Source organism: Alosa alosa, chromosome 10 (genome assembly GCF_017589495.1).
Source record: "Alosa alosa isolate M-15738 ecotype Scorff River chromosome 10, AALO_Geno_1.1, whole genome shotgun sequence".
NCBI classification, from domain to species: domain Eukaryota; kingdom Metazoa; phylum Chordata; class Actinopteri; order Clupeiformes; family Clupeidae; genus Alosa; species Alosa alosa.
Genome location: NC_063198.1, coordinates 5,657,524 through 5,675,005, shown reverse-complemented (window position 1 = coordinate 5,675,005; position 17,482 = coordinate 5,657,524). Strand labels below are relative to the sequence as shown.

Sequence of the window (17,482 nt, the reverse complement as noted above, 5' to 3'; positions counted from 1 at the left end):
CTTCGCAGCCAGTGGCAACTGAGAAATGCTTTGTAGCCCGCCTAGAAGGCGAGGCTTCAGCGCACTTCGCCGCCTGAAAATGCACCCACCCGTAGATGTGCAGAAATCTAGCAGTGGCCCTGATTTGTCGGAAACCATGGGGTAAGGACTATACACTTATAAGCATGTTTTGCTTGTGCATTTCAAAAGAGTGTAGACTGCAATTTTAATGTCGAAATCAGGCGTTTCATAGAGTCGAAATGTTTTCGTAGGAAAATGGAAAGCGCAACAGGAATACATTGCGAATAGATAGCTGAACTCCACATTCTCGTCTCTATGAAGATCCCATTCGTATTCCTCAAAGGTTAGCATAGCTTTTACTGTACTGCAATGATGGTGACATTTGCCTAGGTTTGTGGTGGATTACATTGCCCATTTACTGTTTTATCCTATTCTTATAACGCTATGTGAACCACACCGATTTTAACCAGTGGCGATGTCGGTGTCATTAGCTAAACCAGTCTCAAGTAGCCATGACTTAACATTGCTGAATTCATCATCTGAGCACTGCTTGAGGCTTGATGTATGAATAATTGGCATAGCCTAGTAGACAAACTCAACACATTTTACTGCCCCATAGGAGACAGACAGCACGATAATGAGACGGCTCAGTGCACAGTCGTCTAAATCATTCCTAACTTACAGTTCTATGGTTAAATAACAGGCTACTTGCCTGATGGTCCGCCTATTGCCTGTTCGTTTCAAACAGCCTATTGCCTAAATGACCATTGATTGAACAGATGCCTCTTTAGACGTGAAATGCAAGGCCGTTGGTCTAACTGGCTACTAATGTAGCCTAACTGTAGTGTGACTACTACTAGAACGATAGGCTGTCACATAAGGAATCCGTCTCTTGTCGAATATTTCAGCCGTCCTGTGCTTTCCAAAAAGCTTGTAGCCTACATAGACGAGCTAGATTTGTTCATGCGGTTGTCATGTATAGCCTAGCTTTACCGATAACCTATTTGATGCACAGTAGGCTAATGCCGTGTTTTAATTGGGGAAGGAGGTGGACTGAAGGTCTGAAACGGTTCTAACCAGTTAGGATACAATAGCTGCAATGGAGTTCCAATGATACGCTTGTGATTGAATACGTTTGATTTGATTTTTGCGTCATATGGTGGGTCTCTGATCTATTATTGTTGCTGTTTTGACTACACTTGGAGATCAGGACAGAATTAAATGTATGTAACAAATAGCTACATAATGTCTTGATACATTGTTACTCTGTACCACGCACCCAGGTTCACACAGGTCACACATATCTGCGTGTTAGCACATACTTATATCTCTGTTGCTGTGTTATTACACTTTTGTGGTTGGCCTAGTGGTTGCTGAATAACAGCACCGCACAGCAACCGCACAGCCTGATCTAGCACCATGTTCATGACCATGCTTCATCCTAGAAATGAAACCATATTTCTCTGACACTCTTCTGAAATGGAACGAGCATTTTGGACGGTTTGAGGGGGTTCTGCTATTAAAGTAATTATACATAAGACCACCTACATGATATTAGAAGCCTGAAGCTGTGCATTTGTTGTGAAAATGTTTGAAGGTGATATATATATATATATATATATATATATATATATATATATATATATATATATATATATATAAATATAACTATAAGCCTAAGACCTGTATGCATTTTGAAAATAGATACAATTAGATGGGTAGAGCTGGAAACCACATATTTCAGTATCTGCTGCTTTACGAAAATTTGTGCAGATGAGGCCTATGCACTGTGCACCCTTGGTTTTGCTTGTCCTAACAGGTGTTACTGCTGTTTCTCAACAGGGAAGCTGGGGTCTGAGTTGTGAGAGCGAGAAAGAGATAGAGATAGAGAGTGACCCGCGTGCTCTCTTAAGGTGTGCCGATCCTGTTCACTGTTCCTGTTGCAGGTATGCTCTATTAGTCATCATCATCATCATCATCTCTGTGCCATTCTTCTCATACCTCCACTGAAAGCATTCCTGAGAGAACATTGAAGATAGGGAAATACATCCAATGATAAGATCTTATAAACCAAGACTGGATTATAAATTGTTTTATTTAAAGCTTGGAAGGCTGTTTCTGTCTGTCGAGAAATGGGGTGAGTGCGTGTGTGTGTGTGTGTGGGGGGGGGGGGGTTGTCCTAATGTCGTTCATGAGGCTGACAGGAAGTAGTAGGAAGTGTGTTTGTTGTTGCTGGGCATAGAATAGGTGTTTGTGTTCCTGCCCTCCTGTCTGTGGTAGCCTACGTACTTTGTGGTGGCTTAATCTAAGAACCACAACTGCAATTGAGCTTAGCTGAATCGACCATCAGAGGCTTTGCATTTTAAACATTGATAGAGAAAGAAAATGTGTCATTGTCTGTATCTCATCTCTGTTGAACTGCTCTGTAAAATGAAACACTTCATGTGAACATGTGGCTGCTCAAGTTGCGTCTCATCTCATCTGCACCGTTAAGGAGAAGGAGGTCTAGCCCACTAAATTAAGGTTCTTTCTCAGGCTAACCCAGGCATCTGTTTTCAATTCCCCACTTTATCGCCGAGGTTCAGGGGCTCTGCTGTGACTCCACAGGCCATGCTCAGCTCTCTCTCCCTTTCTCTCTCTCTCTCTCTCTCTCTCTCTCTCGACTGCCCCGGTCCGTGGTTTTTCCCACCATTGTGGTCGGCCAGGGGCATTCCACCAGAAAGCCTAAATTGTACATGGGATTCACGTAAAGCTATACTTACAGCATGTTGTTCTCTCGCACTGGGCCTTCACTACACTGGCGTATTCAGCAGACCAAGCTGGACAGACCAAACAACATGCATTAAAAGGCATGAAATAGTTCATGGCTGCCAGGAACTGTGCATGTGCATTTTTGTGCATAGGAATCTCAGTAATTTAGTCATTGTTTGGTGATGTGACAATGTGAATTCCTGGTTCTTTTGCAAGTAGCCTGTGTTGGAATTGCATGCTGGAAAGATATTATTTCTTCTGGAGTGGTAACAAGTCATTCGTTAAAAAGAATAATTTCACCTGCCAGTGATGTAACTGTGTTATAAACAAAGCAACATCCTTAAAATATCACAGCCAATCATAAGCAAGCTGAATGCTACACACTGCCGAAGGACATGACTGCAGTCAACAAGGGTTTCTGTTGGTCGGAATCTCAGCTATTTCTCTTTTCTTTCTTAATTTCAGATGTAGCTAAGCTGCATACTGAGAGCGCAGGACTTTTAGTACAATGAGTGGATGCCACGGAGAGTCCTTCTGAAAGAGCCCCTAATGAGTTTCCTCTCCCATGACCAGCACTGTTATGCTGTTGTAATGGACTGCTCAGTTTGCGCACTCACAATGCTCTGCTTTGTGCCACGGTCAGTGACAGGGGGTCCGGTTGTAACTGGAGTTGTGTGGCTCACAGTGTTAACGTTAACCGTCTCCGGTCTGATTCACGCCTCACAGCGTGAGCGTGCTTTTTCTGCCATTTACCCAAACAGAAGTCTTGACGAGTGAAGAATCTCGGACTCAAACGTCTCAAGGAGGGAAGTAAAGGTTCACTGGCAACGTCAAAGTAAGGAGTTGTCAAGAATGTAAAGGTTCACTGGTGTTTTAAAAGGACACAATTTCTGTAATTATAGATTTTTGGAGAGAGTTTTGTGTGTGTGTGTGCACACCCTCAGACAGACGTTCATGTTGAACCTGGCTTGGTCATTTTTTGACGACTTTAAAATGAAAGTGTATGAAGCCTCTTGTGCCATAAATTTCTGTGAAGTAAATCTGCAGATGTTACTAGGTCTGTTTTGTGTCAGGAGCCATGCGGTTGCTGCATCCTAGTTCCCAAGCTGAGCCGTATACCTGACCTGGTTTTGGGTTGCTTCACAGGAAGTTTTAGTCAATCCACTTTCAGAACATAAATATTTCATGAGGTGACACCATTTAGTAAGTGTCTTTGATTCTGTGGTCAATAGCATTAGAAGCTCCATAATACAAACTTTCACTATCAAGCGTATGTAAAGAGGGATCTTGTTTGTTGTGGTCATCCTGAAAGGATATAGACAAGTTTCCTCACAGCCGGTCGGTGAAAGATCGGCTAAACAAACATGGATGCCTTTTAGTGGCAGTCATACCGGGGCCTGCTGGCCCAGCCTGAGTGCCTCTCTCCCTGGAGACAGAGAAGGGATTCTGGGAGCAGACTTGCTCTCTGATGTCTTTGGGTTCGTTCCAGCCATTGTACATTTGGCAGAGGAGCAAGCGCTTTGACGTTTTCCTAAAACAAACCGGCTTTTTTGGACACCTAAATAAGCACCCTAACCCCTCCACCCAAGCCACTCCTGCCCCCCCCTCTTCCCTATCCCAAGCCCCTCTCTCAGGGACTTTTCAGACGAACAGGAAGTGTGTGAATCAGGCTTGTTGCGCAGTTTCGGTCATCACCCAGTCAACTTGCTCTGTGCTTTGGCAATGTGGTCCACTCCAGCGCTTTGAGAATGGCCGGCAGGCATGAGAAAGTGACCGTGTGCAAAAACGCTGGCGTTTTATTGTCAGTGTTGGAGCTGCCCGCTGGGAAGCAGAGCGATCGCTGGATGACGGCTCTGGTCTCCGGCGTTGGATCCGAGTGGGTTTCGTGGCTGTGGAAGTACAGAAGCCGGAGCCCACGTAAAGGTGCAAGGGGCCTCCTGAGTGGGAGTGCAGTGCAGGCGCAGCCTGTCAGAGGCTCGCCAAGAGAGGAGTCGATTACGCCATGGTGCAAAATGTGGGCATGCATGTGTGCCTGCCAAACGTGTGTGTGTGTGTGTGTGTGTGTTGGTGTTGGTGTTTGTGTGTGTGTGGGTCTGCCAAAGTGTGTTTGTGTGAGAGAGTGTGAGAGAAAGAGGTGCAGAGCATCTACACGATGCGAAACTGCAGGTGTATTAAACCCATTTTAATCAGTGAATGAGTTTTACAAACAGTGGCTCCAGGCAGTGAAAATCGTAATACAGGGCATGATGTCCTACTCCAGAAGGGTGCCTCAGGCTATACATCTGTCAGTTTTTTTTTATTAGCCTATATGCTTTTGTCTAGCCTATTTTGCCGTTTTTTGACCACAGCACTCAAATAATCCCTGCTGTTGCGAGCCGTTGTGTCCTGAGGGGAAGGATTTGGGTAATGGCCCAGCTGTATGTCTCCGTGGTGAGGATTAAACCAAATGGATGCGGATCTCTTTCACCGCAGTGTCTCTTTTGCCCTTTTTAAGGTCTTCATATCCCCTTTTTTGAAACACAGCCCTTTGCATTGATGTGTTGTGGGAAAGTTCGCCTGTCTGCACTTCAGTCTGCTCTCTCCAGGAAAGAGCTTTCATCATGGCCAGGGCTCACTTAACCCAAATGGAGTGATTTCTGAAAAAAATATATCCCATATGGTGCATTAGAGTATAGACCAGCATGAACAGTCTTTTATTAAACATAGAGACAAAGATCCTTGATTACTGACTCCCCTTCCACCGTCTTCTATAGAGATGCAACATGTCAAACATTTATCTGACAAACCTCAACAGCAGCTGTATTGTTTAAGTTGTGCTATTTCTCTACAATTGTATAAAATCAATAAAAGGAAAGCCAGAAAGTGTGAATGTCAGATCTCTAGTTGTTATTCAAATCTACAGTCATTCAGTTGGGTCATTTACAGATGAAGCATTAACACTACAGGGTAGAGAACTGCAGTATCTTCACAGGCAGTATTGTTGTCATGGTCACCGAATCTTGACTATTCTCGTTGAATCACTAGATTGTCAGTGAAGAATGGAAAAAATAGAAAAATAAAAGCTAGAAATGATGCCACTTTTCATTTGAAAATAGCCTTTGGAATCATCAATATTAGCTCAGCTGCAATAACTGGTTCCTGACCATAGTAGTTCCTGACCACCAGATGAATATTTCTCTTCAGAAACAGGTCCAGTTCCAATTTTGTTACAGAAAAAGGCCCGAGAGTGTCTATTTCTCTTGTGTGTGGGGAGGCTAGGATACCCTGTGCTGTGTGTGCCCGTTGTGAGTGTAAATGTGTGTGTGTGCGCGTGTGTTTCTGCAGAGGGATTCTCCGTATGTGTGTCGACCTCATTCTCTCTCTCTCTCTGCAGTGCCGCGCCAGCAGCGCGTAACAAAGCCATGCCTCCCCCGTCGGACATAGTGAAGGTGGCCATCGAGTGGCCTGGCGCCAACGCGCAGCTCATCGAGATCGACCAGGTTGGTGTCTGTGTGAATTGTAATTCACACATTGGGAAAACAAGGAGGAATCTCTCTGGTGCCTGAGGCTATTTTAGTCTATGGCCATCTTACTTTACTAAATAATTAAAGTAAAAAACAAATCTGTTTCTTGTGGGCTTCCCAGGCAGATATAAACCAGAGTACTTGTGAGCTTTTACGTATGTGTGTGGTTAGATCAAGTCAGATGTCATTGAGGTTTTTTTACATTTATTATTAACATATTTTATTATGTTTGCTCAGTTTACTTCAAACATCTACATATTAAAAGTAATGCCCTAATCCTTTTGCAAAAAAATAAGGTTTATGTTTTTTTAGAGAGAGATTGTGTGAAACTGGTTGGAGTTTTTAACTTTCCTCCTTATTTGTTTTTGTAGAAGAAGCCCCTCTCCTCCATAATACGAGAAGTGTGTGATGGGTAAGAAACACACACACACACACACACACACACACACACACACACACACACACACACACACACACAAAATGAGAGAACAGCTTAATATGGCAGTATAGCAGGACTTTTTTTGTGCATTAGGATTTAATTGCCCAACAGTTTCACAACACAGTTGCAAAGTGGTGTTCACAGGATTTGTGATGTGTTTGCTTATGTAAGAACACCAAATGTACCATGTGTTTGAAAAACACACACACACACAGACACAGTGCACACACACACACACACGCACAGAGAACACACACTCTCACACACACAGCACACACACGCACAGCACATACACATACACACATAGCACACACACACACACACACACACACACACACACACACATACACACACAGAGCACACACACAACACACACGGTACACGGCACACGGCACACATACACATACACATACACATACACATACACACACACATAGCACACACACATAACACACACACACACACACACAAATACACAAATACAAATGCAGAGCCACTTTCTCATGTGTTTTTGGAATACAAGGCAGACTATTACTGTGGTTTTGTGCGCTGATGTTGGGTGTGCAAGACAACGAGCAAAAATGGGAAAAAGATCTGTGCATTCCTCAACTGTGCATTCCTCAACCACTGTCTGCAATGCTGCTTCTGGTCCCCTGAGGCTCCCAGCATTTCGGAGAATCCAAACCCATTTCTGTGTTAGATTCAAGAATTCATCTCACAGTTTGTAAACATGGCAACTGGAAAAACAGACACACCTCCCCCCGCCCCCATCTCTCTCTAAATGCACCAGTTTTTATTCTGTCATCTTTGCATCAGCCAAGTGCTCTCATTAAGAAGACCCAATGAACTCTCATTCTTCTGACTGAGTGCTGGAGCCAAATGAAAGGGGAGTGATATGTCCTGCCTCTCCGTGCTGCCCTCGTCATGTCTGCCATACTGTTTCTCTCCTCCTCCTGCGGCTAGCCCTGTTGTCCGTCTCTTTCACTTTCCTCAGCCGTGTTCTTCAAAGGCCTTGTTCCTAGACTAATAAAGGCCAGCTAATGGTCCGCAGATGGTAGCCAGACGCAGCACTGGAAGACTTTGCTGCTTATATAATCACTTTAATTGCTTTCCCTATGCCAGTCTGAGGGATTTCTCTCTCTCTCTCTCTCTGTCTGTGTTTCTCTTTTATTTTTCCCTCTCTTCCCCCATCTCTCTCTCCCTCTCTCTATGGCTCTCTCTCTCTTTCCTTCTCTCCGACTTCCCTCTGTCCATGCTTCTCAAATCCCTCTGGGAGCATTATATACTGTTCATTGTCCTTCCATATCCTATTGTTTCACATAAACTCCCCTTTCCCCCCCGATGTGCAGTTTTCTCCATTCAGTGTCCTGCTGTCTTTCATAGACTCCTCTTCTCTCTCTGCCTATTCCTCCCACTCATCCCTCTCTCTCTCTTCCTTTCTCTCTCCCTCTATCTCCCTCTCTCTCTTCCTTTTTTACACATCTTGCATGCTGACACAACGCCTACTGAAGGTCCACCTCCCTATCAGTGCCTCCATCTGGACGGTTTAACAACCCAAAGAACAAGCAACACTGGTATTGGCTCTAGCCAAGAACCACAGATACGTCAGAACCTGAACTAGACCACAAGTTCACCATCAGACCTCCAAAACCATCATATTTCCACCTCAGTTTCTGCTTTTGCTCTGTGTACTGTGTGGTACAAATGGCTATTTGTTTCTCTTCTCTAAATGTGCCTTTATTTGCAAACCCTGAATTATAGAGAGGCTAAGAAGATATGTAATCAAGATATGCAGTGATGAATCTGTGCCTTGTATAATCCAGTTAGTTGTGGTGTGGTGGCTCCAACAAATTGAGTGGAGAACACAAAATATAAGCTTGCACTGAAAGAGGATATAGAACACTAAATAAAAGTCCACTCGGAACATTTCTAATCTTACAGACTTCACATGCAAATGCCTAATATTTACAGTATTGTGTAAACATTTTGGGTCACCCCATCCTTAGAGCAAACAAAAACTCTTGGATTTGCCAAGATAAAAAGGAACTGACGCAGAGAGTCATTGACCAGTGGCACATTCGAAATGACCAATTAGAGGGCATTCCCACAAACATAACAATCCCGGGTATGACGTACAGTCTGCAAGTGTATTTTCACAGGCAAAGTATTTTCACTATCGGAAATGTACATTGTATTGTTGAAATGTACAGTTGTATTGAGACATATTTAAATGTCACAAAATAATTTGTACGTAGTACGTATCAAACACTGGAAATGTTAAGCATTCACATGTGAAGTCTGTTAGGCAATACATTTCCCTAGTAGATTTTTTTGTTTGTGTTTTCATCCATTGACTGTGAACTTCATTTTCCGTGATCTCTAAGAGGACACATGAACTGGTGAATGAAACGGCTCGCCCTTCTCAAAGATATGAGGACTGAATGAATAGACTGAACGTGTCTGTGTCTGATAGAGGTCATGCCAAGGCTCTTAGTGTAATTACAGTGGCCACTTGCTGCGTGTGTGTCTCTCGCAGCTGGTCTTTGTCTGGGTCGGAGCAGTTTGCCCTGCGCTACGCTGACGGCCCTCAACTGTACATCACAGAGCAGGTGAGACTGTACGCTCAAGCATGCGGACACACACACACACACACACACACACACACACAGACAAAAGCATAAGATATGCCACAAAGTATTTCTATGTGAAGTATAAAACTCTCAGGTAGCCCTCATGACACACAAGCTCTTTATTTTTGTACAAAGCTAATTGGAAATTGATTTGATTTACGATAAGATTTGATTTAATCCAAAACGGATTAATTTAATCTAATCCAAGCCCTGAATTCCTTTTTCTACAGAGCCGTGGTGAGATCAAGAATGGGACCATCCTTCGACTAGCCATCTCCCCGGTAAGCTTCTAACGTTTATTTGGGAATTTGAGGGTATTACACATGAATATTTCAGTGCACATGGCCGTCATTTGCCCTGCACTGAGATTGACTGTACATGGTCACCGCCCAGGCAGCAGCTGGCAGTTATTTCCAAATGGCCAGCGCTTGCCTTGGAACAGTGTGAGTGTAACAGTCAGGGTCGTGTCTGCCGAAAAACGGAGCTCGTTATCTCTGCCACTGATCCCTGTCCCCTGCGTGCAGCGAGCGACTAATGAGAGGCCTGTAATTGGGGGAGATCATGGGCCGCCTCTTCCCCCCCGCTGGTCTCCCACACGTGACCTTTGCACCCCCCGTCTGCCCCCACTACACCCAACCCATGTCCCTGCAGGCTCGGGCAGCGCGGCAGCTGTTGGACAGAATCCAGTCGCACGGGATCGACGCGCGCCTCGAGGCCCTGAAGGAGCTGGCCAAGCTGTCGGCCGACCCCACCTTCGCCACCGAGTTCATCAACATGGACGGCATCAGCACTCTGGCACGCCTGGTGGAGAGTGGCACACAGTGAGTCTCGGGCCTCGCCTCTGGACGGATGCGGTCGCATGGGAGGTGGACAACTCTGGCTTCAGAAAGTTAAAGTTCACTACCAGGAATTGGTTCTACCAGTACACTTTGACTAATTTGCTGGCATCACAGGGAATTTCACTAATTAGCTGATCCTAGGCAATTGAACAGTATAGATATCTTACAGTAAAGAGAAAGCAAAACGTTAATCATCCCTTTTCCAACAATGCGGTTGATTACTTACATTACAGGAAGAGGCAGGATATGTGTAGCCAACTGCCATCTTGGTGTTACAAACTGCCCCCGTACATTTATATGGGGGATTATGTAAGTGCTGTGTCTCATCATTATAAGGTCTCTGATCTGCTTAGCTGGAGAGTTGTTCTAATTAGAATTAGCTGGTTTAGTGAATGAGTATGCGATAGCACTTTTGCTTTCTGAAGCTGGCTCATCCACCTCTGCATGTAAACCGGGTGGGGTGACATGAGCTGTCTGTGATCGATTAGAAAGACTGCACCTCGGAGAACAATGTTGTGATTTGCTGCAGTCTTCTTTTCCGCTTGTGGCAGACTGAGCTCTGTTTTCAAAACAGCTGAGATAGATACATATTAATTTGGTCCTTTTGGATATTCATGCTGTGCCAAATGTTCAGACAACAGCTACAGAATAACAATGACACCATCAACCAGTACACATAACACCAATAAGCAGTACACATATCTCTACCGATCTCTACATTATAGAAGAGTACACATATCTCTACTGATCTCTACATTATAGAAGAGTACAGTACACATAACACCAATAAGCAGTACACATATCTCAACTGATCTCTACATTATAGAAGAGTACAGTGCAGTGTGATCAGTATCTTATGTATAGTAAGTGCAGTATTATCTCTCAGAGGTGCAAGTGTCAACCGTGTAATACTGGTAGGGACGAATGATCTGCGAGCCTGGTTGGTTCAGAGGGACAGCACCCTATACCATCTACCTGATGACAGCAGTTCATACACCTGGTAGAGGGGATGTAATGTGTCCCTACTAATAGGCTGTGCTTTCCTTACCACTCAGGATTCACAGATCATTGTCGTGGAATTTTGCTGTTGTCCAGCAAAATGCATGGTTTTGCATGGGGTTTAAACCACCTGATATCACATGGGTTCTATTTCTCAGTTCAGTTTCAGTGTGGAGACCGTTGTACTGTTTGACCTGCTCAACTGTGTTTGTCCTCTCGTAGTTTTGGTGAGATGCTGGCCTTCACTCTCACAGCGTTCCTGGAGCTGATGGACCATGGCATCGTGTCCTGGGACCTCATCTCTCTCTCCTTCATAAAGCAGGTGAGAGAAACACAACTGACCGCTGGCTAACGAAAGTGCACTAATTCTTTAGTTTTGCACTAATTCTGCAGCAGGTTGTGCAGTGTTTTGCACTAATTGTGCACTCACTTCAGGGAGCAGGTTATGCAGTGTTTTGCACTAATTCTGCAGCAGGTTGTGCAGTGTTTTGCACTAATTGTGCACTCTCTTCAAGGAGCAGGTTATGCAGTGTTTTGCACTAATTGTGCACTCTCTTCAAGGAGCAGGTTGTGCAGTGTTTTGCACTAATTGTGCACTCACTTCAGGGAGCAGGTTATGCAGTGTTTTGCACTAATTGTGCACTCAGGTTGTGGAGTGTTTTGCACTGTTTTGCACTAATTTCTGGGAGCAGGTTGTGCAGTGTTTTGCACTGATTGTGCACTCTCTTCAAGGAGCAGGTTGTGCAGTGTTTTGCACTAATTGTGCACTCTCTTCAGGGAGCAGCACAAGGGGTGAGGGAGCAAGAATGCAGTTGTGAGTCCTCACAGTGATTTAGAGCAGAACAGAACAGTTTGTCCCTGTGGCCCGGTCCCGGGGGGGCCAACAGCACCAGAGCTGTCATGAGCCACATGTGTCGGAGAACCTCCCTGCGTCAGTCAGTGGAGCAGTAATTTTCTCATCAACAGAGGAGCGAACTGGCTTATCACTACTGGCAATAAAATCCAGCTCATCATGTAGGGGTTTTGTGAGGAGAGCAATCATCCATCTTTTTCTTTCTCTCTCTCTCTAATTGCTTCACCTCTGAACTGCCATGCCCTGCCATTACTGAGTGGGAGTGCTTGTTACCTAGCAACTTTTAGTTTTGGACCGGAGTTTTCCGCAGTTGTCTAGTCTGTGAATCATTTTCTTTTTGTACTGTTTCCAAGCTTCTCCAGTCTCAAGAGGGCATGAGCATACAAACGTATCAAGTTGTGAGGCTACTGCACTCACATATTTTCACATAATAGCCACATTGTTTGCCATTTACTACCAAGCTCTTATTTGAAGACACAAAGCATTCGTAGTTTTTATATCTTTGTGTATTTCAGCCCATACAATGGGATTTTGAACAGTGTCAAACCATGGAAGCAGATGTGATCTGGGCTTTATGCCATGGTAATATTGTCAGCAGTTAACATAACAGTTTAAGACACATAACAGGTTAATGTGTCCATTCATGGAACATTTCAGACACTACAGATATTAAGTCTTTGATGATTCACAGCCCAGCTGTGGATAGGCGTTTAGGGCTGGTCTCCCTAGTCTGAGACTAAAAGAGACAAATCACTGAAGAAGAGTATTCAGTCTATGGCAAGGCTTAATCCATGTCTGGGAAAGTCGCCCTCAAACATTAGGCCAATGTCGAACCTCCAAAAGAATAGAATAGTCTGAGGAAGAGCCGCACGGAAACGTCACAATCAAAATAAAATAAAAAAACTATGAATGGGAGCTATCTAGTGTGCGGATTATCTCTTATTCCTTTGGATATTCTTGTACTGGATCCTGCACCCATCCAATGTTTGGCCTGGGATGTGCACGGCCTCACACTGCTTCTTCAATGTCCAACCCCCCCCCTAGATTGCGGGCTACGTGAACCAGCCCATGGTGGACGTGTCCATCCTCCAGCGCTCGCTGGCCATTCTGGAGAGCATGGTGCTGAACAGCCACAGCCTGTACCACCGCGTGGCCCAGGAGATCACTGTGGGACAGCTCATCGGACACCTGCAAGTGTGAGCACAGACACGCACACATGCACGCACGCACACACACGCCGCCTCCGCGGAGAGGCCCGCCGACTCACACACACCCTCGGAGGCTCACACACACGCACGCATGCACGCACCCATTCATCCCATGCGGAGACGGTAGGCTTGGCCCAGTGGCCAGTTGCCATGTTCAGGCCTAGACAGCAAATGCTGCTAAATGACTTTTTGATTGCTGATTTAATAGCACAATAAATAGCTAATTTACTTGGGAGTTTATTAAACACTGCAGTTGTAATTGCAGTGCAGTGTAATGTAATGTCATTCATTGGCTTGGAACTGCTCGAGTGTTATTAGATTCCCTTCAGTGGGATTTATACTGAGTGGGATTTTCTCGGAGGCTAGCCCCGTAGGTTGTCCGCGCTTGTAGACAGTCTGAATATATTGGAGCATGCCAAGAACAAGATACCTCTAACTGTGTGCTCCACGGCCCATGTGCCCTCAGGTCAAATCAGGAGATCCAGACGTACGCCATCGCGCTCATCAATGCCCTCTTTCTCAAAGCTCCTGAGGACAGGCGACAGGTGGGTACTCATTTATCACACGACCATCTAACCATAACACTCCCCCCATACACACACACACACACATATACACATGCCTCAGCAACAAACATCCACCCCATTGTCACCGTCCATGTGCACACACACACACACATGTACACATGTGTCTCAACCAAGCGTGACCGCATGTGCTCACCCCACTAGGACTCCCTGCTGAAAGATGAGTGTGTGTGTAGTGTGTCACAACAGCCCATCACTCAGTGCTTACACACCTCTGCGTGGTGTCTCCGCTCTCCGAGCGAGGGGACTTTTATTGTGGAAGATTTATGTCCATCCTTGGCGCCCTGTGATCTCCCAGTCTGGGAACATTAGGCGGACTTCCTGATCCTCTCTAGTGTGCCCAGTGTGTGTGATGTAGCAGAATGCTGACCATGCCATGGTGATTTGCTTGATCTCGAGATAGCGCTTGAGTAATGGCTTCATGTTAAATAGACTCACAAATTCACTGTGTATCCTCACTGAATTATAAACTGCTTTAGATAAAACCGTTCACCTGATCGAAAGCTTGTGCATGTCTGTACATGGGAATGAGTACAATAGATATGAGATTTATGAGCGTGGCACCCCCCATCCCCTCCCCCCCTTAACCTTTTGTCATGTTCTCATGGAGAGTTACACACACAAGTGTCTGAGCGCAGCAGGGATGGCAGCCATTTTGTCTGGGTCACCATGGGAACTGCCTTTGGCAGGCTCAGCGTGACCGCTGTAGTTGTAGAGTAGTGCTTTGGTGTGGAGTGACACAAGTGGCGCTCATTCATTGTTCTCACAAGTGGCACGTCGCCCACGCTCATTGGCTGACTCCTCCTCTACTTCTTTTCATCATCTGTTCCTTGTTTTTTTTTTTCTTCTTCTCCTCCTTCTTCTTGTTCTTCTTTGCCAACCTTTGAAAAAGTTTTTTTTGCGTCTGAGCGCCAGTGACTCACCGGGAAGGCGGCTGCATGCTTATGCAAATGGATAAAATCCGTTGGGGTGTCATGTGGCCACTCTCTCCGTGTGAGGCTCTGCCCCGCTGTGCTTGTGCTGGGCTTTGAAGTGCCCCCAGCTGCCAGGCGGTTCCACCGTACTTTGGCTGTGCTGTATATCTGTTGTACTCTGTCTGCTGTGCCCATCTCTGTGCATGCCAGCCTACCCGCTCTCTCGTGATGTGTGCCCGTGTTTCATGGTCTGTGTGTATAAGTGTTGCACTCTCTCTCTTTCCATTGCTGTCCCACCTGCATCCCCCACTCCCCCACCCCACCCCCCCAACACCCTCGTCCCTCAGGAGGAGCATACTAACCCACTGGACCAGCGGCTCACTGTGAGTAATCACACCGGGACTACGTTTACCACAATGCCTTTCACCTGACCCACCCGCACGCAACCATTTTAACACCAAGGGAACCAGCCCAAATGCCTGAATATAAATATGAGTATGAGAGATCCTCAGGCGTCTGTGCATTGGAACTTTTTGTAGAACAGGAGATGACATGCTTTGTCTCCCCACTTTAGAGAATATTACAAACCGGCTTGCTTGGTTACAAAAATCATACCTAATATTTTGATGTCATCCCTTTGCATTGCACTACCATTCCATTACTATTACAACAGAGGAAGCATGTAGAATACAGAAACTGATGTGGATGTAGTTATAGATGTTGTTTCTAGATTTAACAGTTCATAGATATTTATAGATATGCAGTATTAATCAGTATTAATCAGCAAGCTTGTAGTTAGTTTCTCACGGTGCATGTGCCAGGATGCCAGACATTGGCAGTCATTCAGCTTAGACCTGTCCCGCTCTTGCTCCAGGCCAGGTGGGACTGATCTCTCCCCGCATGGAGCGCTTGTCTCTGATTGGACGTTCTTGTATTCTCTCCACAGGAAATGGCAAGCACCTTGGCCCAGAAGCACCTCCGATCCATCATCCTCAATGTAGGTGTCAAAGCCTTTAGTGGTGCTTCTGTAATTCTAGTGAACATTGACCTCTAAAATGTAGCTTACAAATTCATGCAGCTTACACACAGAATATTTATTAGAATATCATCTAAATAGAATATTTTATTAGCCATTTTGTTGTTTTGAAGAAATCAAGTCTTGCTGAAGCTAAGAATTTTACCCAGTGGTTCTGCAACATTAATGAATGTGGAGAATTCTTTTAGCTAAATAAAATATGCATCCTCATATCTCTGTGTTTAATAAATCAAATATTGTGGTGGAAGTTCAAAAATGTGCCTAGCAAAGTAATAATGCTCAAATAGAATGAAAAGTAAGAATAAAAAGAGTTAGAAACTGCAAATTTTTCAGCTGTTTAAAGTTAAAGCAACATTATGGAACAGTTTGGTACTTTCTGACTTATGTTAGTATGTTTTATTTTCATGTCCAATTTAATGTTGATATATTTGGTTATATGAAGGATAGATAAGCACATAAACAGATCTCGTTGTGTCGTTCCCATTAGCCCTAAATAATTTGCACTATGTACTGTAGTTCTATGTTGGGCTGGAACACCTCGCAAACATAAACAGTAAGAAAGGCTTCCACAGCACGGCATTGTCAACTATGTCATCAAAAGAGACCAGTTGGCCTGTTAGCTTTAAACAAACTTTCCAAGACAACTGCTATTTGTGGTGTTTCCCGGGTTTTTGTGTGCCATTAAGGTCGTTAGTCCACTAGTGTTAGACCAAAACTCCTTACGGCTGCTTTAAGTCATCATCAATGCAGTGTGACTCCAGGGGACACCATTTTGAGCACAGACGCATCCAGCAGAATGAACTTGAGCTGAATGACAAGGGTGTATTGCTATGGCGACAGCAGTGCAGGAATGACCAGGGAGGAATCAATAGCAGAAGATGGCACAGGAGTCTCCTCTGAGTGCCTCTCTTTCATCTGTTCTCTCTCTCTCTCTCTCTCTCTCACTCACACACACACACACACACACACACACACACCTTCCCTGTGTAGCACATCATCAGAGGGAATCGACCAATCAAAGCGGAAATGGCCCACCAGCTCTACGTGCTGCAGGTCCTGACATTTAATCTGCTGGAGGAGCGCATGATGACCAAAATGGATCCCACTGATCAGGTACAATTCGAACACTACTGATTTGATTTCCTGTCAGAATGGATTTTAGAATCACATGTTATCAAAATACAGGACATTCCACAATAGAACTCAATACAACCAATTATGTTTTTCCATTATGAAATCACGGGTAGAACAGTGAAGAAAAAATAAATACCCTAAACAAACACTCTTTGTCTTTTTCATAATAGAACTTCATAATAGAGCTGGCTTCTACTGGAAATAGGGCCTGGAGACTTTATATACAGAAAATGGGAATATTATATAACCTAGAATAATTAGGAACAATGTGAGATATTTTCAACACAATTCTTAATGTATGGATTATCTTTAGGCGCAGAGAGACATTATATTTGAGTTGAGACGGATTGCCTTCGATGGAGACAATGACCCCAGCAACACAGAGAAGAGGAAGGCCATGTACACCAAGGACTACAAGATGCTGGGCTTTACTGTGAGTGCCACTAGCTCCCCCTGGTGACACAGCTGTGCTATTACCATGCATGCAGCCCACGCTAATGAGGACAGGCTGTTATGATGAGGGGGTTTCTGAAGTGAACTTGGTGACGCAGTGAGAATTATTTCTAATTTAGTGAAAGTCATTGAGACGATT

General features: G+C 44.7%; 1 protein-coding gene across 6 annotated transcripts in view; it reads left to right on the top strand.

Annotated features, from left to right (window-relative positions):
* Window positions 1-36: 36 nt before the first annotated feature.
* Window positions 37-17,482, top strand: part of elmo2 (engulfment and cell motility 2) — a 22,810-nt gene continuing 5,364 nt past the window's right edge. The window contains exons 1-14 of one of the 6 annotated variants that reach the window (XM_048255152.1): window positions 37-141; window positions 1,843-1,946; window positions 6,125-6,230; window positions 6,626-6,666; window positions 9,230-9,302; window positions 9,554-9,604; window positions 9,975-10,144; window positions 11,384-11,483; window positions 13,059-13,204; window positions 13,689-13,767; window positions 15,068-15,103; window positions 15,667-15,717; window positions 16,747-16,869; window positions 17,204-17,323. In XM_048255152.1, the coding sequence (XP_048111109.1) occupies window positions 6,153-6,230; window positions 6,626-6,666; window positions 9,230-9,302; window positions 9,554-9,604; window positions 9,975-10,144; window positions 11,384-11,483; window positions 13,059-13,204; window positions 13,689-13,767; window positions 15,068-15,103; window positions 15,667-15,717; window positions 16,747-16,869; window positions 17,204-17,323 (1,068 nt within the window). In that variant the 5' untranslated portion in view covers window positions 37-141; window positions 1,843-1,946; window positions 6,125-6,152. Of the gene's footprint in view, window positions 142-324; window positions 344-1,842; window positions 1,947-3,458; window positions 3,587-6,124; window positions 6,231-6,625; window positions 6,667-9,229; window positions 9,303-9,553; window positions 9,605-9,974; window positions 10,145-11,383; window positions 11,484-13,058; window positions 13,211-13,688; window positions 13,768-15,067; window positions 15,104-15,666; window positions 15,718-16,746; window positions 16,870-17,203; window positions 17,324-17,482 lie in introns of those variants that run through there. The other 5 variants (XM_048255149.1, XM_048255150.1, XM_048255154.1 and 2 more) reach the window with 5 other exon arrangements.